Here is a 24683-nt window from a genome sequence, read left to right on the forward strand (position 1 = left end):
GTGCACCAGCAGGAGAAGACACAGAGACCCTACCCCTTCCCGACCTATTGAGCAGTAGCGAAGGGATGACCCAGATAGAGAAAGTCCAGCTAGGTGAACAGCTGGAGCCGCAAGAGCGGGCTCAAACTGGCCGCTTACTAGAAATAAAACAGGCCACATTCTCTCAGGAGCCTGGATACACACGCCTAGTCGTACACAAGGTGGAGACTCCAGGACAGACACCCCTGAGACAGCCTCCTTACCGTATCCCCGAAGCAGTCCGGGAAGGGATGCGGAAGGAAATAGATGAGATGCTTCGGCTAGGCGTAATCGAACCCTCAGAAAGTCCTTGGGCCTCGCCGGTAGTCTTAGTGCCAAAGAAGGATGGGACGACCCGCTTCTGTGTAGATTACCGGCGCCTCAACGACAAGACAGTTACGGACGCCTATCCGATGCCACGGATGGACGAGCTGCTTGACCGTATCTCGGCAGGGAAGTATCTGACCACAATAGACCTATGCAAGGGATATTGGCAGATTCCCCTAGCAGAAGATGCCAGACTCAAGTCGGCCTTCATCACCCCGTTCGGCCTATACCAATTCCGGGTTATGCCGTTCGGGATGAAGAACGCCCCAGCCACCTTCCAACGGATGGTGGATCAGTTACTTGGGGGCCTCCAGAGCTTTGCCTGTGCTTACCTGGATGACATCGCCATCTACAGCGATACATGAGAAGCGCACCTAGAGCACGTAGGGGTAGTATTGGATAGGATCAAGGGGGCCGGGCTGACCCTGAAACCCGACAAATGTCATTTGGGTATGGCGAAGGTACAATATTTGGGCCACCGAGTAGGATGTGGTAAGCAACGGCCGGAGCCGGCTAAGATCGAGGCTGTTGACAATTGGCCCACTCCACACACCAAGACACAAGTCATGGCTTTCTTGGGCACAGCCGGCTATTACAGATGCTTTGTACCCGACTATAGCGCCCTGGCCAAACCCCTGACCGACTTGACCAAAAAGAAGCTACCCCGACAAGTCCTGTGGTCCCCGGAATGCGAGGTGGCTTTCCAAACCCTAAAGACTGCTCTGGTTAATGCTCCGGTGTTGGTTACCCCAGATCCTAACAAAAGATTTATTGTCCACACAGATGCTGCAATGTTTGGACTGGGGGCAGTACTAAGCCAGATCGGGGAGGATGGAGGTGAGCACCCGGTGGCATACCTGAGTCGGAAACTGTTGCCAAGGGAGGTCAGTTATGCCACCATTGAAAAAGAGTGTTTGGCCTTAGTATGGGCACTCAAAAAACTCACACCTTACCTTTATGGCCGGGCTTTCACTCTCATCACCGATCACAACCCCTTGGTGTGGCTTAACCGGGTTTCAGGGGACAACGCCCGTTTGCTACGCTGGAGCTTGGCCTTACAGCCCTATGACTTTACGATTCATTATCGCCCAGGCAAGCAAAACGGGAATGCCGATGGATTGTCATGCCAAACGGAGTTAACCTCGGACTAAAAGCTCTGAACCCGTCAACCCTACTGGACCAGGAAAGGTCCAACCGGGTTGCCGGAGCAGGGAGAAAAAGGGGGGCCATTGTGAAGGACTTTTTGCCTATATGCTTCAATTTAATTCTCCCTGCTTGGTTAATGCTGTGTTAGAGGGAAGGTGGTTTCAGGTGTGACTCACTCCTCTGCTAACAGGCTGTTGAAATGTTTATTGATCTATTGTGTGTGTGACAGAGACCTGTGTTTACTGTTTACTGTGATTAGAAGGGGCTCATGTTAATTATTCTGATTGCTTCATTGTGGTAATTATCTCTTCTATATGCGGGGCCAAGCTGTCTAGATAACATATTCTGTTACAACTAGTAATTAACTCCACTGATGTCATTATCTAAAGAAAATGTGTTTTTAGGGTCGGCTCCGAAGTGTCTGCCTAATAATCTGCGGAGATTGTCATTGTAACAGCTTTGTAAATTACATATAAGCTAGGTGTTGTACCATTAAAGTCTGTCTTGTTCCAGCATTAAGCCTTGGCTCATGTGTGGATGATTCTGTGATTTTCTTTTATGGGAAGAAGGGACGGCTTGACGGGGATATCATTGCAATACCGTCACACCACCCTGTGTGTGTGTGTGTTAGGTAAAATCATAGTTTGCTCACTGCACTCAGTGTAGCTGTGGTCTGCTAATTAGATCTGCTCTGTGAGTTCAGTTGCTGTCAGTCTGATAGCTCCCTCTGCATCTAGAGCTTGAAAAGCATCTGTATAGTAGGTCTGGAACTATGCATATGGCTGCATGAATTCTAATACTGTCTTTTGCCTATCCCAGAGATAGGGATGAGCTTTATGTTTGAATCGAACATTGTCATAAAAAGTGTTTGGGGACCCGGGTCCTGCCCCATGGGACATGTATCAATGCAAAAAAAGGTTTTAAAAATTGCATTTTTTTTGGGAGCAGTGATTATTAATAATGCTTAAAGTGAAACAATAAAAGTGAAATATTCCTTTAAATTTTGTACCTGGGGGGTGTCTATAGTATGCCTGTAAAGTAGCGCATGTTTCCTGTGTTTATAACAGTCCCTGCACAAAATGACATTTCTAAAGGAAAACAAGTCATTTAAAACTACTCGCAGCTATAATGAATTGTCGGGTCCTGGCAATACAGATAAAAGTCATGGGAAAAAATGACATGGGTTCCCCCCCAGTCCATTACCAGGCCCTTTGGGTCTGGTATGAATATTAAGGGAAACCCCAAACCCCAAAAAATAATAAATGCGTGGGGGGTCCCCCCAAATTCCATACCAGGCCCTTCAGGTCTGGTATGGATTTTAAGGGGAACCCCGTGCCAAAATGAGAAAAAAATGGCGTGGGGTTCCCCCAAAAAAATCCATACCAGACCCTTATCCAAGCACGCAACCTGGCAGGCCGCAGGGAAAGAGGGGGGGATGAGATAGTGCCCCCCTCCTTAACTGTACCAGGCCACATGCCCTCAACATGGGAAGGATGTCCTCATGTTGATGGGGACAAAGGCTTGTGGGGGTCTGCAGGCGGGAGGGTTATCAGAATCTGGAAGCCCCTTTAACAAAGGGGACCTCCAGATCCCGCCCCCCTCTATGTGAATGGGTAATGGGGTACATTGTACCCCTACCATTTCACCCCAAATAGTGGCACTGTATGGTAGCACTGATGAGCACTGATTGGCAGCACTGGTGGGACTGCAATGATAATCAGTGCCCTGATTATCATTGCCAATGTCCCCTTAACACATTGGCTCGCTTCTTCTCTCCTCACGCTGTCAGCATGAGGAGGGAAAAAACGGTAACCAACCTGTGTTTACATCCGTGATCAGCTGTTATTGGACATGTCTGATCACATGGTAAAGGGCCACTGTGATTGGCCCATTAACCCCAATCTGTGCTCAGCTGAGACTGATGTACACCCTCTGTCATAATACATTTTCTTTTTCTTTTGCAGGTGGAATATTTTGGGCAGATTTCTATTGGTACACCTCCTCAACAGTTTACTGTGATCTTTGACACCGGGTCTTCAAACCTGTGGGTGCCATCTATATATTGTACAAGTCAAGCATGCAGTAAGAAACTTACTCTTTATATGTCTCACATCAATTTCCCTTTCCAGGGTTTTAAATCTTTTTTTAATGTTGGTATACCAACTATGACTGTGTTTCAGAACCCCAGGGGGTTAATTTAAAAGAAGAATTTGCATAGCCATTCGCACAGTGAACATGCATATACATTCATTCTGTGCGAATAGAAAAAAACAAAACATAAATAGGCTATATCTTATACTGTTCAATCATTTATTTGAAAAGCCCAATCTCGCATTTGGCCATAAGATGAATGCAAGTATCAAAGGTATTTTCATCATCTAGTAACAAAATGTTTCTGTTTTATTTTAACAATTTCACATTCAAAAGACACAGAATAAAGAAAATTTGCATTTGTTTTTGTCCTATTCACACAGATAGAATGTACTGTATATGCACTTTCATTGGTTAAATGGCTGTACAGGTCCTTTATAAATCAACTTCTAAAGTTGGCCATACATACTGACCTGTTGTATAACTTTTGGGGGCACTCAAAGTAGGGGTGAGAGTATATACCTGTATCCCAGAGCTTGGGGTGCAAGGTTATCCTCATACCAATCCAGAGGGCTACTACAAATAAAGAGTAAAAAATTGTCATTACTCTCAACCAGCCCAGGTGAGCAAACGATAAGGAACAACCATACCACACCTGATGCATTTCGCCCCACCCACCAGGACTTAGTCATAGGATTGCCTGGTGGGTGAGGAAAAATGCATCAGGGTGTGTGATATAGTGGAGATATGTAGGCTGAGGCCGCTCCTTATCGTTTGTTTGCCTGGGCTGGTCAAGAGTATCAGCTGACCTTTCCTCTTTATATTTACGGGCCATACATACATAATTTTATGTATAAATTGCTCTGAAAAAAACTGATTACCCCATTCTCACAAGTGAGATGAATAGAGGAATGCTTATCAATGTGTTACTGTATTCTGACAGCGGGAAATCCTCCACTGTCAGAATACACTGATCAGCAGCGCAGCCGATTGACTGCAATGCTGATCGAACAGTTACCCCGGCTATAGTCCAGACAGCACACTGCTCTCATGCATTGCTCCACAACCCACAATCTACAGTTTGCTTATTCCTTCATCCTGGAACTGCACCTTCAGCCTCCCTGTAGCTGCAGATTGCTTCCAACCTTCACTTCCTGACTTACCCTACACCCAAGAGTTCACAAGTAGTGATGAGAAAATCTGCTGATTTGCAGGAACATTTGGTGAACTCATTAAAAATCCACAAATTGCAAACTTTAATGTGAACCCTACTGTATTCAATAAGAGGTGAATTTTGAGAATCAGTTTTGTCCATTTTTGAGGCTAATAGTTAAGGGGTTGACAAACAAAGGTCTTAACCACTTGCTGCCCGCTCTATTGCAAAAGGATGGTGGCAAAGTGGTATCAATATCCTGACTGGATGTCATATGATGTCCTTTAGGATATTGAGTCGCTGCGCGCCCCCGGGGGCGCGCATCGCGGCGATCGTTGTTGTGGGGTGTCAGTCTGATACCCCGCAACACAGATCTAGGTAAAGAGTCTCCGTCAGAGACTCTTTACCACGTGATCAGCCTTGTCCAATCACGGCTGATCACGATGTAAACAAGAGCAGCCGTGATTGGCTTTTCCTCACTTGCGTCTGACAGGGGGGGTTTGTGCTGATCGATTATCAGCGCAGCCCCCCGAGGATGCCCACACTAGACCACCAGGGATTCCACCTAACCACCAGGGATGCCACCAGACCACCAGGGATGCCCACCACCAGGTATGTCACACTAGACCACCAGGGATGCCATCAGTGCACACAATGGATGCCAATCAGTGCCCACAATGGATGCCAATCAGTGCCCACAATGGGCATCACTGATTGGCAGGCATTGTTTGGCACTGATTGGCATCCATCAGTACACAATATTACAGTACATACGTGCCGCCCATCTGTGCCCATCTGTGTCGCCTCATCTGTGCCCATACGTGCAGCGTCATCTGTGCCCATCCGTGCCACCCCATCTGTGCCCATCCGTGCCACCCCATCTGTGCCCATCCGTGCCGCCCCATCTGTGCCCATCCGTGCCGCCCCATCTGTGCCCAACCGTGAAGGATAAAACGTACTTATTTACAAAGTTTTGTCAGCTCTGCAGGGGGATTCCTCCCCCTCCCTCTGCTTGCTGACACTGCATAACGCGAGCGCTCACACAACCACAGCTGCCCGATCTGGTCCTTCCCCTGCATCCTCATTGGCACGGAGAAGAGCAAGTTGCAGGAAGGACTCCATGAGCTCTGTGGGGGGGGGGCAAGCCCTCCTCTCAGTTACTGAAAAAACAGACTGATTTCTCCCGTCCTTAGGACAAGAGCAGGGAGGAATACAGCTCCTCCTCCTTCTCCTTTCAGTACCGCCCACACTATCCCGGCATGCTGTATCTGAAGAGAGGGGATGTGTGGGTGGGAAATATGAAAATCAGCAGCATTCCTGGCTGTGTGTGAATGATGCCTGAGATTCTAGCCTGGACCGTGTTTAAGTGTGTGCACTGCAGACTGCAGTACACTGTAATTACTGAACTGCATTATCTCCATCCCTTCTCTCCCCCATCTGTATCCCTCCCCCTCTCCTGTTCTATCAAGACATTCACAATTTACTTTCACTTTCAGTTAGGCAGGTAATATACGGTGCAAATTTCCTTCCTGCATCCACAGATTGCAGAAAAGAAGCTTGCATGATTCCCCCATCAACACAGACAGTGCTGACAGGGGAATATCCCTCCTGCCCAGCAATTATATTCTTCCGACAAACAGTGATTATCACTAGTGGCTATAGCAACCACTAGTGATAATCGTAAGAGAATCTGCTCATTAATGGTTCAAATCTCAGCCAGTTCCTGCTGAACCAGCTGAGATTTAAACTGTCTATGGCTGGTCTTAGCTCTTAGGCAGCCCATACATTGATCACTTTTGTTCATTCAACTATTAGGTACACATTATAGGTGGATGGGGGAATCCTCAAAGTGTGGACCAGTGCTGGAACAACCAGAGTTGCTGTCCTGTCCCGGCTATTCACAGTGCTGGTCTCTGTCTCCATGGCAGCTGCGGCAGCAGCACATTGGAACCCAGTGCTGGTTACTTTATGGGGCTGAGAAAGACAAACAGCAGAAATGACTGTCTGCCTGATACTTTTGTTTAGCCCCTGAAAGATTATATCTAACAGTTGTTAGAGATGGGCTGGGCATGTTCAAAATTCCACATGCCAGAGCCTGCCAGGAAGCCCAAACTGCACAGGGCTAATCACAGGCAGTGAGATATTTCCCAGTCCACAGATGCACATACCAGGAAATGCCTCACTGACTGTGATTAGCACTGTGGAGTGTCGGCTTCCTAGCGGGATCGGGCATGTGAGTTTTTCAACACACCCAAGCCCATCTCTATTGGTTGTAGATAGTTGAGCTCCCTGCAGGTTGCTTAGCAGCAGTGGGGCCTTCTCTGACATGCTGATCAAGATGCAATCCAGGTGATGCTCCTAGCAGTGGCGGAATTATAGGGGTCGCTGAGATCGCAATGGCGACCGGGCCCCTTGCTACAGGGGGCCCTCGAGGGCCCCCTGTATACAGTACATCGATAGGAGGAGCGGAGATGAGCTCCCCGATCCTAAGCCGAACTGTATTCGGCACTGTGTGCGGGGAGCTCGTCACACTGATTACAAAGCAAAAGAAGTGTGTGCTGTGCTCTTTGTCTCCCCCTACAGTGCAGTACCCGGCAGGAAGAGCTAAGGTAAAGCACTGACTTTTTTAATCTACTGTATGTGCTGCGGTTGATGGCACAGTGGCTACGGTTGATGGCACAGTGGCTGTGGTTGATGGCACAGTCAGTGGCTGCGTTTGATGGGCACAGTGGCTGCGTTTGATGGGCACAGTGGCTGCGGTTGAGGGCACAGTGGCTGCGGTTGAGGGCACATTGGCTTTGATTGATGGCACTGTGGCTGTGTTTGCTGGGCACAGTGGCTGTGTTTGATGGGCACAGTGGCTACATTTGATGGCACAGTGGCTGTGGTTGATGGGCACAGTCACTGTGTTTGATGGGCACAGTGACTATATTTGAGGGCACAGTGGCTACATTTGATGGCACAGTGGCTGTGGTTGATGGCACAGTCAGTGGCTGCGTTTGATGGGCACAGTGGCTGCGGTTGAGGGCACAGTGGCTTTGATTGATGGCATTGTGGCTGTGGTTGATGGGCACAGTGGCTGTGTTTGATGGGCACAGTGGCTGTGTTTGATGGGCACAGTGGCTGCGGTTGAGGGCACAGTGGCTTTGATTGATGGCATTGTGGCTGTGGTTGATGGGCACAGTGGCTGTGTTTGATGGGCACAGTGGCTGTGTTTGATGGGCACAGTGGCTGTGTTTGATGGGCACAGTGGCTACATTTGATGGCACAGTGGTTGTGGTTGATGGCACAGTCGCTGTGTTTGATGGGCACAGTCACTGGGTTTGATGGGCACAGTGGCTGCGGTTGATGGGCACAGTGGCTGCGGTTGATGGGCACAGTGGCTGCATTTGATGGTCACACTGGCTGCAGTTGATGGCACAGTGGCTGTGTTTGATGGGCACAGTGACTGTGTTTGATGGGCACAGTGGCTGCGTTTGATAGGCACAGTTGCAGTGTTTTGATGGACACAGTGGCTGTGTTTGAGCGCAAAGTGGCTGCAGTTGATGGGCACAGTGACTGTGGTTGATGGGCACAGTGGCTGCATTTGATGGGCACAGTTGCAACGTTTGATGGGCACAGTGGCTGCGTTTTGATGGGCACAGTGGCTGCATTTTGATGGGCACAGTGGCTGCATTTTGATGGGCAAAGTGGCTGTGTTTGAGGGCACAGTGGCTGCAGTTGATGGCACAGAGGCTGTGGTTGATGGGCACAGTTGCTGCGTTTGATGGGCACAGTGGCTGCGTTTGATGGGCACAGTGACGCTGCAATTGTTGTTTTTTTAAAGAATTTTTCAGTTTGCTTGCGTCCTACCAAAAATTTTGAACACCAGCTGCCACTGGTTTTTATGTGTGTGTGTGTGTGTGTATTTATATAAGTGTGTGTATATGTATATATACAGTGTATATGTATGTGTGTTTACATGACCCCCTATATATGTACAATCAGAACCGATTTTTTTTTGTTTTGCTTGTTCATAGTACCAGCAAAAAAATGCTGTTACACTGAAAAGTGATCAATGCTTAGATCGCTTTTCAGAGGCATTTGACAGCCGGTAAAGATGCAATATGTTGCCTCCTGACCGCCTGTTTTAACCCCTTAAATGCATCATCACTATGCTGCAACTGCATGCAATGCACACAGTTGCAGGGTGGTTTCAGTGCAGCCCCATTCACCTATGGGCATACTTCAAGGGTGCCCTGGCTGGAAAAATATTGAGAAATACTGGCATAGAGGAACCAATCTCTCCATTTTCCTCCTGCAGTCGCTGAATGCCTGCGGGAGGGAGAGGGAGAAGAGGAGAAGCAGGGGGAAATGGAGAAATCGGTTCCTTTATATGCAGCCACCCACTTGCGATCGGGTCCTGTTGTTCCGCCACCAGGCTCGGAGAAAAGAGCACTGTCTGGGGGGTTAGGGGGGCCCTTCATGGTTTCTTGCATCGGGGCCCTAAAGGTTCTAGTTACACCACTGGCTCCTAGTCAAATCCTAGTGTTAAATATTAGTGATTTTATTGATCAAAGCCCACACCTTACAGGCATAGAGCCCACATGGCTGCTGAACATACAGTTGATTATATATATGTGGTTGTACTATTGATGCGAATACATACTGTGTTTATTAGATCTAAATGGGAGCATCACCTGGATCACAGCCCGATCAGCATGTCAACAGGGAAGGTTATACAGCATTACTGCTGCTAGGTGACCAGCTGGGGGCTCAGCTCTCTATAACCAATAGTGCCAGCCTTCCCCTGCATGCACCCATAATGTTACCAGCACTAGGCCCTAATAGACTGCCACCGCTGCCAAGGAGACAGATGCCAGGCTAGTGCTGTCAATAGCAGGGACAGGACAGCTGGGGAACCCCACAGTGGCAGAACACCAGGGCCCAGTGGCAAGACAACCTTTGCAACCCTGATAGTTCTCCCACTGCTTTGGACCCTTATATTTTCTTGGTGTGCTGGTGACATATATCTCATGTTTTCGGGGCACCCTGGGGGGCCCCAGTATAGTAGGGAGTTCACTGCAGAACATGTGAAAGGGCCCGTTGTGGGATCGTAGTAAAGGGCCCCAGGATATATATATAATTTAATTTTATAGTTACCCCCCTACTTTTGTTCCTGCCCCCCCATTGGCCCCCCCTAAATATGAAAGCTGGAGACGCCTCTGATTCTGTTTTTGCTCAGGGATATTCAGGAGAATAACCCTGATGATTTCCGGATTTTTTTTCCCAGATGACGGACCCTGTTTTTCACCCTCTGTTGGCTTTGCTGTCCCCGTATATTACCAAGTAGGGATGAGCCGAACACCCCCGCGTTCGGTTTGCACCAGAACTTTCGAACGGACCGAACGTTCGCGCGAATATTTAAAACCCCATTGACGTCTATGGGACTCGAACGTTCGAATTCAATAGTGCTCATTTTAAAGCCTAATATGCAAGTTATTGTCGGAAAACATCTTTGAGAACCCCGGGACTTGCCCCAGGGAACATGTATCAATGGAAAAAAAGTTTTAAAACTGTCGTTTTTTCTGAAGCAGCGATTTTAATGATGCTTAACCGCTTAACGACCGCCGCATGTATATGTACGTCCACAGAATGGCATGTACAGGCATATGGGTGTACATGTACGTCCCTGCCTTTCCGCGGGTCGGGGGTTCGATCGGGACCCCCCCGGTACATGCGGTGGTCGGAAACCCGCGGGGGGCAATCCGTATGTAAACACGGCTTCCCCGTGCTTCACTGTGGCGGCTGCATCGATCGTGTCATGCCTTTTATAGGGAGACACGATCGATGACGTCAGACCTACAGCCACACCCCCCCTGTGGTTAACTTCCAAACTGCAACTGTCATTTTCACAATAAACAATGCAATTTAAATGCATTTTTTGCTGCGAAAATTACAATGGTTCCAAAAATGTGTCAAAATTGTCCGAAGTGTCCGCCATAATGTCGCAGTCATGAAAAAAATCGCTGATCGCCGCCATTAGTAGTAAAAAAAAAATAATTAATAAAAATGCAATGAAAAAAATATCCCCTATTTTGTAAATGCTATAAATTTTGCGCAAACCAATCGATAAACGCTTATTGTGTTTTTTTTTACCAAAAATAGGTAGAAGAATACATATTGGCCTAAACTGAGGGAAAAAAAATGTATATATGTTTTTGGGGGATATTTATTATAGCAAAAAGTAAAAAATATTGCTCTATTTTTGTTTATAGCGCAAAAAATAAAAAACGCAGAGGTGATCAAATACCACCAAAATAAAGCTCTATTTGTGGGGGAAAAAAGGACGTCAATTTTGTTTGGGAGCCCCGTCGCACGACCGCGCAATTGTCTGTTAAAGCGACGCAGTGCCGAATCGCAAAACCTGGCCTGGGCATTTAGCTGCCTAAAGGTCCGGGGCTTAAGTGGTTAAAGTGAAAAAATAAAAAATGTATTCCTTTAAATAGCGTACCTGCTGGGTGTCTATAGTATGCCTGTGAGGTGGCACGTGTTTAGAACTGTCCCTGCACAAAATGAGATTACTATAAGAAAAAAGTCATTTAAGACTGCTTGCGGCTTTAATGTAATGTTTGGTCCCTGCAATATGGATGAAAATCACTGAGAAAAATAGCATGGGTTTCCCCCGCCCCTCCCCCCATGTCATTACAAGCTTCTTTGGCCATATATACTTTGAACAGCAGTATACGGTGCAAACAAGACAGGGGCCCAGATTCAGGTACGACTTGCGCGGGAGCAAGTGTGATTTGCGCCGCTCAAGTACGGATTTGCTCCCAGGCAAATTTGCGGGTGACCCAGAAAGCAAGCTAAGCCTGAAATGTGCCATTTTTGCACGGAGGCAGTTTCTCTGCCCCGGCGCAATTAAGGGGCAATTTTGCTCAGGGAGCAACTTGCGCTCTCATGGTTTTCCCTCAGCAAATATGCAAATGAGGAACTGCCACTGATTCATAAACTTGCGCGTGTGAGGAGCATTTTGCTCCCAAAGCGCGCAAGCTGTTTGGCCGGGGCAAATTTGCACTTTATAAAAGCAGGGGCAAGTTAGCAACAGATGGCCACAGGTCAGCTGGAGAGCAACTACAGCAGCACCAAGACGGACGAGCTGAACAAGCAGAGCACCCACACTTTCTGGATCATACATCTGTGTGCCAACATGCCAGGGGCAGCTACAAAATAAAAAAAAGCTCATAATCTGAGCATCAATAAAAAAAAAATCAAAATCTGAGCATAACCAAAAAACAAGCTCATAATCTGAGCCACCAAAAAAAAAAAAATGGTCATAAATTATTTTTTTCTTTTGGACATCCTTGGCCCAAGGGTGCCCCGGCTCTGGCTCCTCAGACGCCGTGGTGGAGCATGGGGTGGGGATGGAGGGGGGGGAGCATCAACCCCTACTTCATCTCTCCTGGCAGGTGGTGCCTGCAAGCCCTCCATGGCGTTGGCCAGGCGGTTGAGGACGGTGTTGGTCTGTCCCAACATCCTCATCTGCCATGTGGTGGTGATCCTCAACTGCCGTCGGGTAAGTCTCCCCTCCTCCTGCACAGCAGCAGTGTTGGCCTCCACCGCACCTGCCAACCTGCTCACCTCCGAAGTTAATAATGCAGTGGCATCCTGCTGTTCAACCAGACAGGTCACAATGGCTGCGCAGTTGCCACTAACATCCTCCAGGGTCTTATTCTGTCGGTCCCCCCGGTCAGCATGGTGGGTGAGGGCCTGCTGGACAGAGGAGGAGGAGGATGCCAGGCTGTCCGCCACCCACCTCAGGTCTCCCACCATCTCCCCTATATGGTGGGTCTGCCGGGCCTGCTACTCCTGCAGACCCTCACGGAGGCTGGAGGGTACACCCCTAGTTTTAGAAAGAGCCTTCCTTGGAGGAGAGGCTGGGGCACGAACTGAGGGAGCAGAAGGGGAGGGGGTCACACAGGAGGGAGGGACACTGGAGGGAGGGACACTGGAGGGAGGGACACTGGAGGGGCTTGCCCTGGAGGGGGATGATGTTATGGTCGGGGGGGTGGTGGGTCGGTCAGGGATGGTGGGATCCTCCTGGAGGGACACTGCTTCCTCCAGATTGAGGATAACGGCCTCCTCCACCACTTCCTCCTCCCTAGATGGACTCTGGCCGAAATCCTCCTCCACCAACATGCCCAGGATCTGCAGAGGGCCTGACTGCACCCCATGGTGTTCTGGGGATGGCGTGGGTCGCCCTACAGCCAACGACGGCCCAGCCTCATCATCAACATCTGTGGATGACACAAAACAAAAATGTTGCTGGAGCAACACACTTATCATATGTTCCCTTCTACCCCCTCCCATGATACACAGCAGATATGAGAAACAAAAACTTGTTACATGTTCCCTTCTACCCCCTCATATGTTCACTTCTACCCCCTCCCATGATACACAGCGAATATGAGAAACAAAAACTTGTTACATGTTCCCTTCTACCCCCTCATATGTTCACTTCTACCCCCTCCCATGATACACAGCGAATATGAGAAACAAAAACTTGTTACATGTTCCCTTCTACCCCCTCATATGTTCACTTCTACCCCCTCCCATGATACACAGCGAATATGAGAAACAAAAACTTGTTACATGTTCCCTTCTACCCCCTCATATGTTCACTTCTACCCCCTCCCATGATACACAGCGAATATGAGAAACAAAAACTTGTTACATGTTCCCTTCTACCCACTCATATGTTCACTTCTACCCCCTCCCATGATACACAGCGAATATGAGAAAACAAAACTTGTTACATGTTCCCTTCTACCCCCTCATATGTTCACTTCTACCCCCTCCCATGATACACAGCAGATATGAGAAACAAAAAACTTACCAGTACACAAGTCCCCAACAGTGGAGTCATAGCCTGGCAGTCCCTCCACCTGCTCCAGCGCTAGACTCTGAGAGATGACCTCCTCCTCCGGATTGAGTCGCACAGAACAGGCTGGTCCTCCTCCGGTGCCCCTGCTGTGCTTTTTAATGAGGACAATTTTGCCGCATGTCCGTGAACTTTTTCTGGATGTCCATCCAAGTCCAGTCCTCAAAGCCCAGGGCATTGATGTCTAAGGTTATCGCCTCAAATATTGCCCTCCTTTGGGCTACGGTAGTATTTTGGCGTTCAGCGCCATACAGAACAGCAGTATAGCGCGTCAGTGCCGCGAGCATGATCTCCATCTCCGCTGCCACAAAATTAGCCTTCCTCTTTTTTTTTGGGCCGGGAGGTGCCATCTCGCAGCAAAGGGCAAAATTACCTTGCTCAGGGGGGGGGGGGTGGGAAAAGCAGGATGTAATTTTGCATAGGACCTGCGCAGGTCTGCCCCTATTTATTTGCTCAGTGCAAGCAGGTGGGCAAAATTTGCCCTGAAAATAGGCGCAAACCACTGCTGAGTGGAAAAAAGATCATTTGCATAGGGCACACCCACTTTCACTTGCGCTGCCTTAGGCCTTGATTTTTGCCTTACAAAGGAGCAAGTTAGCAGACAAAAGGAATCCTGAATCAGGTGGCAATCTTTCCAATTTGCCCCAGCGCAGAGCAAATCAGCTGCTCTTCACATGTGCAACTAATGGGCAAATCTACCTGAATCTGGGCCAGGGACTGTAGGTTTGTTGTTAAGTAGAATCTGTTTTGTAATTTTCAACTGGTACTTCTTTAAAGTGTAGCTGAAGGCCTTGTACTCACGGCAGGACATGTCCGATGAAAACGGTCTGCAGACCGTTTCCATCGGACATGTCTGGCCGGGGACTGCCCGGGGACTTCTGTTCGATGGCTATACACACCATCGAACAGAGGTCCGCGCGTAAACAATACGCGGGGCGTGTCCGCGGTGTCGCCGCGTCGATGACGCGGTGTCGCCGCGACAATGACGCGGCGACGTGGGCGGCCCGCCTTTAAAATGCTTCCACGCATGCGTCGAAGTCATTCGACGCATGCGAGGAATGGCGGGCGGCAGGACATGTACGGTAGGTCTGTACAGACGACCGTACATGTCCGGGCGGACAGGTTTCCAGCGGACTGTTTTAAAGCAAGTCCTGGAAACAGTTGTCCGCTGGAAACCTGTCCGATCCGCCCGAAAATGGTCCGCTCGGGCCAACACACGGCCAAACATGTCTGCTGAAACTGGTCTGCGGACCAGTTTCAGCAGACATGTTTGGTCGTGAGTACGGGGCCTCAGACATAAAGTCTTTTTTTAAGGTTTTCTGAAAACATAGAGAAGGGTTATCACCCCTGTAACATTTGTTTTGCTGTCTGTGTGCATCTGTTCAGAAGATTGCACCTCACTTATTTTCCCAATGACAAATGATTTTTTGAAAATTAGTTTTGTTTTGTGAAACAAGGATATGTGATAAAGCATCAGGGGACATGAGATACCTTTTACAGAACATAATTTCCCTTCCTAGGGGTAGATTTCCTCTCACTTCCTGTTGTCTCCTTCCGTTTGCAAGTAGGAGTTGTTTGTAAGTTGGATGTTTGAAAGTAGGGGCCTGCCGTATATACTCTGCATAAATTTGGGCCCTAGGTGTTGGTGTTGCCACAACACTGTAAGCCCTCACAGTTAGTCTTGATGGGCGCTGGAACGCCCTGCTGTGAAATATTAGATCAAGAATTGTAATTACATGCCCCTGTTGAACAGGGGCAGAAAAATTGGGCCTTAGGCACTGGTGCCACAACACTGCAACCCCTCACAGATACTCTAGTTGGAGCGCAGCAAAGAGCCACATGCAAAGTATTGCATCAAAAATTGTTATTATAATCCCCTGATAAACAGGGGCAGAAGAATTGGGCCTTAGGCACTGCTGACAGTGCCACAACACTGCAACCCCTGACAGATACTGTAATTGGAGCGCAGCAAAGAGCCACATGCAAAAAATTGCATCAAAGATTGTTATTATACGCCCCTGTTAAACAGGGGCAGAAAAGTAGGGCCTTAGGCACTGGTGGCGGTGCCCAGAACCAACAATGTTCTTACTAGCTATCAGCAAGATCATTGAGGAGGAAAAGGATATTCAGTCAGCATAACAGGACAGTGACTCAGCATTAGCATAGGCAGTCTCCAAGGGATCTGACATTTCAAAAAAATTATTCAGTTACATCAGCATCAGGTGCTTGGTAGCTGGTGTTGATCCAAGCCTGATTCATTTTTATGAAGGTCAGTCGATCGACTGAGTCGGTGGAGAGGCGCACCCTGTGATCGGTCACAAAGCCTCCAGCAGCACTGAATGTGCGTTCTGAAAGAACGCTGGATGCAGGACAAGCCAGTAGCTCAATTGCATACTGTGCAAGCTCTGGCCAGTGATCCATCCTCAAGACCCAGTAAGCCAGAGGATTTTCGGTGGGGAATGTGTCTGATCTTGCCCCTAGGTATTCATGCACCATGTAAACCAGACGCTGGCGATGGTTGCTGGAACCGGTCATACCTTGGGGCTGCGGACAAAAAAATTGTCTGAACGCATCGGCCAGATGGCCACCTTCTCCACCGCTCCTTCTGTGACTCACCGAAGCCTCAGCAATACGTTGTCCAGGACCAGGATTTGGTAACCCCCCAGGTTCTGGGAACGCGTTGCACAGACCTTTCTGCAAGGCTTCCCGAAGATGTTTCATCTTCTGCTCCCCCTGCGACGGCAAGATAAGGTCAGCAACCTTACTCTTGTAACGTGGATCAAGGAGAGTTGCCAGCCAATAATGATCCCTCTCCTTGATACCACGAATACGAGGATCCTTACGCAGGCTTTGCAGGATCAGGGAGGCCATGCAGCGTAGTTTTGCTGAGGCATTCGGGGCACAGTCCTCTGGGTCACTGAGGACGACAGGATCCGCAGCCACCTCATCCCAGCCACGTGAAAGTCCATGGGTTCCTTGGGATTGTAAATGATCCCTTGAAGACTGCTGCTGCTGATGCTGAGTGCTAGGCTCCACCTCCATGCTGCTGATACAATCATCCTCCTCCTCCTCGTCCGTGTGTGCTCTGACCCGGCTAGTCATCCGACCGCTGCAACCCAGCAGTTCCTGCTAGTTTCCTGTCCCGTTCCTGCGAGAGAGTTGGAGTTCCTCTACACCAACTGGTTCCCTCAACCTCACCGGTGTCCTGTTACTACTGGGCCTTCAGCACCTGCAAGTCTTCACCTGCTTCCGGCCACGAGCCTATCAACACTACAGGCACTCGTGTTCCTCCTAGCCCTAACCGCCATCTGTCTCAACCTCAGAGGGGTTTGGGCTGGAGATACAAGAGGGGCTGACCTCGTCATACCAGACTCCTACCAGGTACGTGACACCATCCCTGGCTTAAGCTGGCGTGGCATCAACCACCTCTGAGCCTGCCCCTGTAGAGCTGACAGAACCTCTGCCCCAGTGTGGCTCCTGTCTCCCAAGCACACCAGCTCTAGCACCGCATGGCATCTCTTTGCCTGCATTCCTGCGTAGCCCCTCGTACGCCTACGGAGCACCGCTGGTTCCGTGGACACATCAGCACAGGAAGAGGCCACAGAGGAAGAAGAAGATGAGGGGGTGGAGGAGAGATGTGTGTCACAACCAGTATTAGTGTTTTGGAGGCGTGGTGGCGGAACAACCTCCAACACTACTGTACCTTGCCCTGCGTCCTTCCCAGCTGCCAGCAGAGTCACCCAATGCGCCGTGAAAGAGAGGTAACGTCCCTGTCCATGCCTGCTGGACCATGAGTCAGCGGTAAGATGCACCTTACCACTGACCGCCCTGTCCAGCGAGGCATGGACATGAGAGAGCTGGAATCGCTTTCCGTGAGAAAAAGTGGCGTTTGGGAACTTGCCACTGATTTACTGCACATTCCACAAACTCACGGAAGGGGGCAGAATCTACTAACTGAAAAGGCAGCAGTTGAAGTGCTAGCAATTTCGCTAAGCTAGCATTCAACCGCTGGGCATGTGGATGGCTGGGAGAGTACTTCTTTCGGCGCTGCAGCAGCTGGGGCAGGGAAATTTGGCTGGTACAATATGACATCGGTGTACCGATAGTAGATTGCCTGCATGTACTACTAGGTTGTGACACACCTAATTCTACACCTTCAGTCCTATCAATGCAGGCTTCAGAGAGGACTGAGGGTATAGTGGGGTTGGAGATCCCAGCTGATGAGGGGCAAGGGGAGGTTCGCTTTGTTCTTTGGTGTGGGTCTTTCAGGTATGCTTGCATGGCAGGTCAACATATGTCTGGTCAAGCATGTGGTGCCTAAGCGGGTGATGTTTTGGCCACACGAGATACTCTTGAGACATATGTTGCAAATAGCAACGGTGCGATCTGATGCACATGTCTCAAAAAAGGCCCACATCAAAGAACTTTTGCAGTAACGCTGAGACACAGCAGCGCCCTGCATATGCGTAGCTCTGCAATGTAATGCAGTTGGTGTGCTGCCCTTAAGCTGGCCCCTGGAGGGCATCCTGCCTCATTGGAGATGTGCCTGTGCCTCCTCCTCCTCCTCCTCCTCCTCCTCTCTCCTATCAGGCACCCACGTACAGTCAGTGACCTCATCATCCCCTCCCTCCTTATCACTGTCGAAAACCTGGCAGTATGCTGCAGCTGGGGGGAACATGACTGCCAGATTGCTATCCTTCTTGGGCACCCCCTCTCTCTGGGCTCACATTACTGCCTTCCTCTATCTGTGTTCCATCATCGGAGCCTTCAAAATGCTGCGCATCTTCATGCAGCATGTTCCCAACACTGTGTTCAAACATTTCGGGGGACTCCTCAGGAGGACATGGTGGGACTAGGGAAAGAGTTAGTGATGCCATTGAGCAGAGGGAAGAGGACGCCTTGGCAGGTTCTTTGCCCGACAAAGTAAGCTCAGCCTGGGTGAGAGAGGATGAGGAGGATGAGGACGGCTTGGTCATCCACTCTACCAATTTGTCTGCATGTTGAGGCTCAACACGGCCAGCTCCCGAAAAGAAGGACAAGCGTGTCAAATGGCCACGTGCTGAAGAGGGTGCACCGTGTCCACCACCAGCACTGTTGCCTCTAGGCGCAGAGCCTGCTTGCCCTCGTGACCCTCTGCCTCTCCTTGTTGTCCTTCCAGACATTATAATGTCCTGCAGAGGACAAAGTCAGTACACACACCTCGTAGCTTTAGGTGCAAACTGCAGAGGACACGTGCAGTACACACCAAGTGGGTTTAGGTGAAAAGTAATGAGCACACTTGTAGTATACAACAAATAGGTTTAGGTGCAAAGTAATTAGCACACTTGCACTATACACCAAGTGGGTTTAGGTGCAAAGCAATGAGCACACTTGCACTACACACCAAGTGGGTTTAGGTGCAAAGGCCCATATTCTGGCTAAATGTCCGCGGGCTGCGCGTAAGGCATTTACACTCCGCCGCCCCAACCTACAGGAGCAAGTGCTGTATTCCCCAAACACTTGCTCCGTAGTTTGGGGCGGCGGAGTGTAAATGCCCCGGCGTAGCCACGCGTATCTCCAAGGGGGCGGCTTCTATTCAAATTAAGCGCGCCCCCGATTCTAAGTAACTGCGCATGCGCCGGGCTTAAAAAAGCCCAGTGCGCATGCTCCAGTTCTCGGCATAAAACGTCAATGACGCCGACGTGTGCGTCATTGACGTAAAGTCGTATTCAAGAACGACTTACGGAAACGACATAGCCGACGGAAAAACACGACGCGGACCCGACGCCATCCGTAACATGGCCTACGTGGGACTTGCGGAAACTTACTTCTCATATAGCAGGAGTAAGTTTCCGCTTACGCAAACGACGTTAGCGACGGGTACGCGCCGCGAAATCGTTCGGGAATCGGCGTAGCAGGCTCATTTGCATAAGCAAATGAGTCCTTTACGTACATGCCATCTAGCGGCGGGCGGCGTACTTACATTTAAGATCCGACAGTGTAAGTGACTTACACATGGCGGATCTTAAGTGTATCTATGCGAAAATGATTCTAAGAATCAGTCGCATAGATACACGGGCCAAAAAAGGGAGATACGATGGAGTATCCTGAGATACTTCATCGTAACTTCTCTCAGAATATGGCCCAAAGTAATTAGCACACTTGCACTATAAACCAAGTGGGTTTAGGTGCAAAGTAATTAGCACACTTGCACTACACACCAAGTAGGTTTAGGTGCAAAGTAATGAGCACACTTGCACTACACACCAAGTGGGTTTAGGTGCAAAGTAATGAGCACACTTGCAGTATACAACAAATGGGTCAGCGATGGGAAACCCAGCGATTTGAGGCACTGTGGGCTGGTTCAAAAGGCACCAACAACCGGCTATAATCCTGCTCAAGACCCAGGGATGGCCAAGAAGTGGAAAACCGCCATCCAACCGGCCAAACTGGAGAATTTCTTCTCCCCTAAAAGCAGCGGCACACTCCAAGATGGCGCCGGCGGTGGATCTCCGGCAACCACAGGAGGCTCATCTGCCAGTACACCGAGACGGGACTGAGAGATTAATCACGCCGCTGCTCTCTGGCTGCCTCTACTCCCCTCTCATGCACCCCGTCTGTCTGCTGAATCACATGGCTCCAAGGTGAGTGTGCACCAGGGATCAATGGATGACACGAGGGAGCTAGCAGACACCATCAATGCATTCCCCACTGCTAATCAGCCTCTCTCAGACAATACATTGAAGGACATGCTGATCTCCTTACGTAGTTCCCTGCACTCAGACATGATGGAATTCATGAGAAATTTTAGAACAGAGATGGGGGAACTGGGTGGCAGAGTTGATCATGTGGAAAAGAAAATGGGCGAATACGCTTCCTCATACAATTCTTTGGTTGATTCCCATAATGATCAGATGGCTTAAAGCCAAAGTCGCAGATCTTGAGGACAGATCACGTAGGAACAATATCAAATTATGTGGTGTTCCTAAAACTGTTCTCCCTGCTCAACTCCATCAGTATGCCCGGGAGCTTATGGGGACTTTTCTACCCTCCACACCAGACTCAGAGCTGGTTATTGACAGAATTCTTCGCCTTCCCAAGCCAGCACATCTCCCGGAGAATATCCGTAGGGACGTGTTAATGCGGGTGCATTTCTATCATGTGAAAGATCAGTTAACGTTGGCATTCCTTAAGAACTCTCAGCCCCCTGAACGATATTCTAATCTCCAAGTGTTTGCAGACCTTACGCAGTACACTATGCAGAAACGCAAGTCTCTCTTGCCTGTTACCAAAGCGCTCCGCAACCACAATACTGTATTATCTACAGGTGGGGATATCCAGCTAAGCTTACTATAACAAAAGATGGTGCCTTCTCTGTGATCTCAAATCTAGAAGAAGGCATAGCACGTGAATGGAATATCCTGCCTGAACACTCTCCAGATGGGCAGGCTTCTTCCTCCAGGGTCCAAATTCAGGATGATTGGAAAGTGGTGTCACACAAGCGCAACAACAAAAAGAAGGCATGAAAGCCTCGGTAACAAAGCTCTAATCAATCTACGAGTTTCCTGTGTCTCTCTGGAGTTCTCTACCCACGAAATCCCCCTCCTTGAGCTATGTGCAGATACTCTGCCATCAGATTCCGAGTAGAATCTCCCTATCTTCAGTTTTTTGTTTGCTTTTTCACCTTTTTATTTACAGTTTCTACAGTTTTTACCCTTTTTCCTGTTACGTTTGGGATGAATGCTGTGCTGCTTACTCTGAAGACATCTTGCTCATCATCTGTGCCCACCGCCTGGACCTCGCTGAGGCTGGGAAGCCATCAGGAGCTTCGAGAGGTACTGTTATCTTTCTTATTTTTAATGGACCATGGCCCTCACGGTAACTTATTTTAATGTCAGGGGTAGGGATGAGCTTTGCGTTCGACTCGAACCCATGTTCGACTCGAACATTGCCTGTTCGATTGTTCGTCGAGATTCAAACAAAACGGGCCGTTCGCGCCAAATTCGAGTGACGCGCCACGGCCCATAATTCACGGCGGCATTGCGCGCTGATGATTGGCCAAGCATGCACTATGACCCGCATGCTTGGCCAATCACAGCGCGCAAAAAATGGAGAGCCATAATTGGCCAAAGCCAGGGTGGCTTTGGCCAATTATGGCTCAGGGCTTTAGCACACGCACCACACTATAAAAGGCAGCCTGCAAGGCGGCCTCGTGTAGTGTGTTGCGGCGTTGTTAATGAGAAGATCAGTCCTATAGAGAGAGAGAGACCTTTAGCTGGATTCACGTAGGGTGGCGTATGTTTCAGCCGGCGTAGCGTAACGTATTTACGCTACGCTGCCGTAAGTTAGAGAGGCTAGTGCTGTATTCACAAAGCACTTGCTTCCTAAGTTACGGCGGTGTAGTGTAAATGTGCCGGCCTAAGCGCGCCTAATTCAAATGAGGAACAGGGGGCATGTTTTATGTTAATGAATCGTGACCCGACGTGATTGACGTTTTTAACTAACGGCGCATGCGCCGTCCGTGGACATATACCAGTGTGCATTGCTCCAAAGTATGCCGCAAGGACTTATTGGTTTCGACGTGAACGTAAATTACGTCCAGCCCCATTCACGGACGACTTACATAAACAACGTAAAATTTTCAAAATTTTACACGGGAACGACGTCCATACTTAACATTGGCTAGGTGTCATGAGCAGTCCCGGCCACTAGATGGCAGTAGCGGCGCTTCGGCGCGCACGGGTGTGCACACTAGTGGTAACGGCGCGGCTATGCGCGTGGGTGCGCGCAATCGCGGCACCATAACGCGCACGGGCACGCGCACCAGTGGCGGCGGCGTGCGTGCACGTGAGGACGCCGTTCTGGCGCCAAATTTGGTTTCAAAAGGATCCTGATCCCTGCACCTCTTTCTGACCAGTCTACAGCGCTTCCCGTGATACCTGTACCCTTATTCCTGATTGCACATGTTCCTGAACACCCGGCTTGTACCTGTTTCTCCTTGCCTTCCGCCTGCCCTGACTACGGCTTGTTTGACCATTCTCCTGCCTGACCCACTGTACCTCCTGCTGCCCGCCTGTTTCCGACTCTGCCTGGACTTTGACTCTGCTTTGCCTGCTGCACCTGCACCTGATCCATTTACCTGTCAGCGGATCCACCTGCTGGGACTTGTCTCTGCTGTACTACAGTACACCTTCCCCGCTGCTGCTGCTCTGCTTGCTTCCGGTGCCTCTACCTGCCATCTACGGCCGCCAGCTTGCACCTGCTTCCCAACGCAGTCTGGAACCTCAGAAGCTTCTCCCAGCCCAGCACCAGCGCTGCAACCGGCGCTCGTGCGACTCTGCATCCTCGTGCCCCCTGTCTGCTCTACCAGGGATCTCGTGGTCAGAGGAGCAAGGGCAGCCACTCCTTGCACGCCGGGCTCGCCTATCAGGTACGTGACACTAGGCCAGCTTTTTGGTGGAATAACTTTACGCCTGAAAACATCTTACATAAACAGCGTATCTTTACTGCGACGAACAAGCGTACGTTCGTGAATAGGCGTATCTCGCTGATTTATGCATTCTAGGTGTAAATCAGCGTTCACGCCCCTAGCGGCCGGCAGAACTAGACAGCTAAGATACGACGGCGCAGGCCGTCGTATCTTAGCTACATTTAAGTGTATCTCAATTTGAGAATACACTTAAATGTACGACGGCGCAGATTAAGAGTTACGACGGCGTATCTACTGATACGCCGGCGTAAACCTCTCTGAATCTGGCTAAGTGTCTTTTTTACTAGATAGATAGATAGAGCAGGCAGGCTAGTCAGTTTAGTTAAATTTACAGTGTGTAGAGGATATATATATACATCCCAGGTGTTGTACATATATTTATACACTGTGGGGCAGATCCACAAAGCACTTACGCCGGCGTATCTCGAGATGCGCGGCGTAAGTGTAAATATGCGCCGGCGTATCTATGCGCCATATCCCCAAAACGAGATGCGCCTGAAAACTATTTTTTCCGACCAACATAATTTTTCTACACCGGCGCATCGTGGGCGCAAAAATACGCTGGACGCACCATTGTTTTGCTATGCAAATATGCAAATGAGGGAGATACGGCGATCCACGAAAGTAAGTTTGCCCGGCACAGGCTACGTGCTGTGCGCGTAAGCTGCACGTCCGGTCTAAAGTTACCCCTCATAAAAGCAGCTTTAACTTTGCACCAGACATGTGCAGGTCAGCTAAAGCAGCACCGTTAGGGACGAGCTGAGCATCCACACTTGCAGGACAACAATCTGTATGCCAACATGCCAGGGGCATCCATGGTCATAGCTATACTACTGGCTTTAGATGCGCGTAGAAGGAGGAGGGCACGGAGGAGGAAGGCACGGGAGAGGAATTACCGACCGCGCATAAACGTCTTTGGCATGGGTGATTCGGAGGTGTATCGCATCTTCAGATTCACCCCTACTGCCATCCTGGAATTAACCACAACCTTGAAAGATGACATCACCAGCCAGACAAAAAGCTCACATGCAGTGGAGCCACTGGTCAAGGTACTGGCAACACTCCATTTCCTTGCCAGTGGCTCTTTTCAGCGTACAAGTGGAGTGGTGGCTGGGATGGCACAATCCTCCATTAGCAGATGTGTGCACCAGGTTGTCCCCGCAATCCTCAGACGCATGGCCAACCAAATCATCAGACCCACCCAGGAGGACCTGCGGGTGAAGGCAATGCGTGATTTCTACAGAATTGCCGAATTCCCATGCACCGTGGGGGCCATTGATTGCACACATGTGGCACTACGGCGATAGCCAATGCCCAATGCCTCATATGGCACGTCCGTGCCAAACACCCAGGGTCCAGCCACGACAGCTACATATACTGTCAAAGCCCCATTCCAATGGAATTCGAACAGAACATGTATGGGGACAGCTGGCTGGTTGGTGAGTGACATGGGTGTCAGGCATGACTATCCGCCCCAATGATGCAGACATCACGAGGGGCACATGCACGACTAACGTCCTCCTGTCTTTTCCCTTCCAGGTGACTCTGCATATGCACTT

General features: G+C 49.6%; 1 protein-coding gene across 4 annotated transcripts in view; it reads left to right on the top strand.

The window, feature by feature from the left end:
* CTSE (cathepsin E) overlaps positions 1-24683 on the top strand; it is a 293438-nt gene that overhangs the window by 103955 nt on the left and 164800 nt on the right. For all 4 annotated transcript variants that reach the window (XM_040337621.1, XM_040337622.1, XM_040337620.1 and 1 more), the window contains one exon: positions 3456-3573. In XM_040337621.1, coding sequence (XP_040193555.1) covers positions 3456-3573 — 118 coding nt within the window. The remainder of the gene's footprint in view (positions 1-3455; positions 3574-24683) is intronic.

The sequence above is a fragment of the Rana temporaria genome, chromosome 2 (genome assembly GCF_905171775.1).
Source record: "Rana temporaria chromosome 2, aRanTem1.1, whole genome shotgun sequence".
NCBI classification, from domain to species: Eukaryota; Metazoa; Chordata; class Amphibia; order Anura; family Ranidae; genus Rana; species Rana temporaria.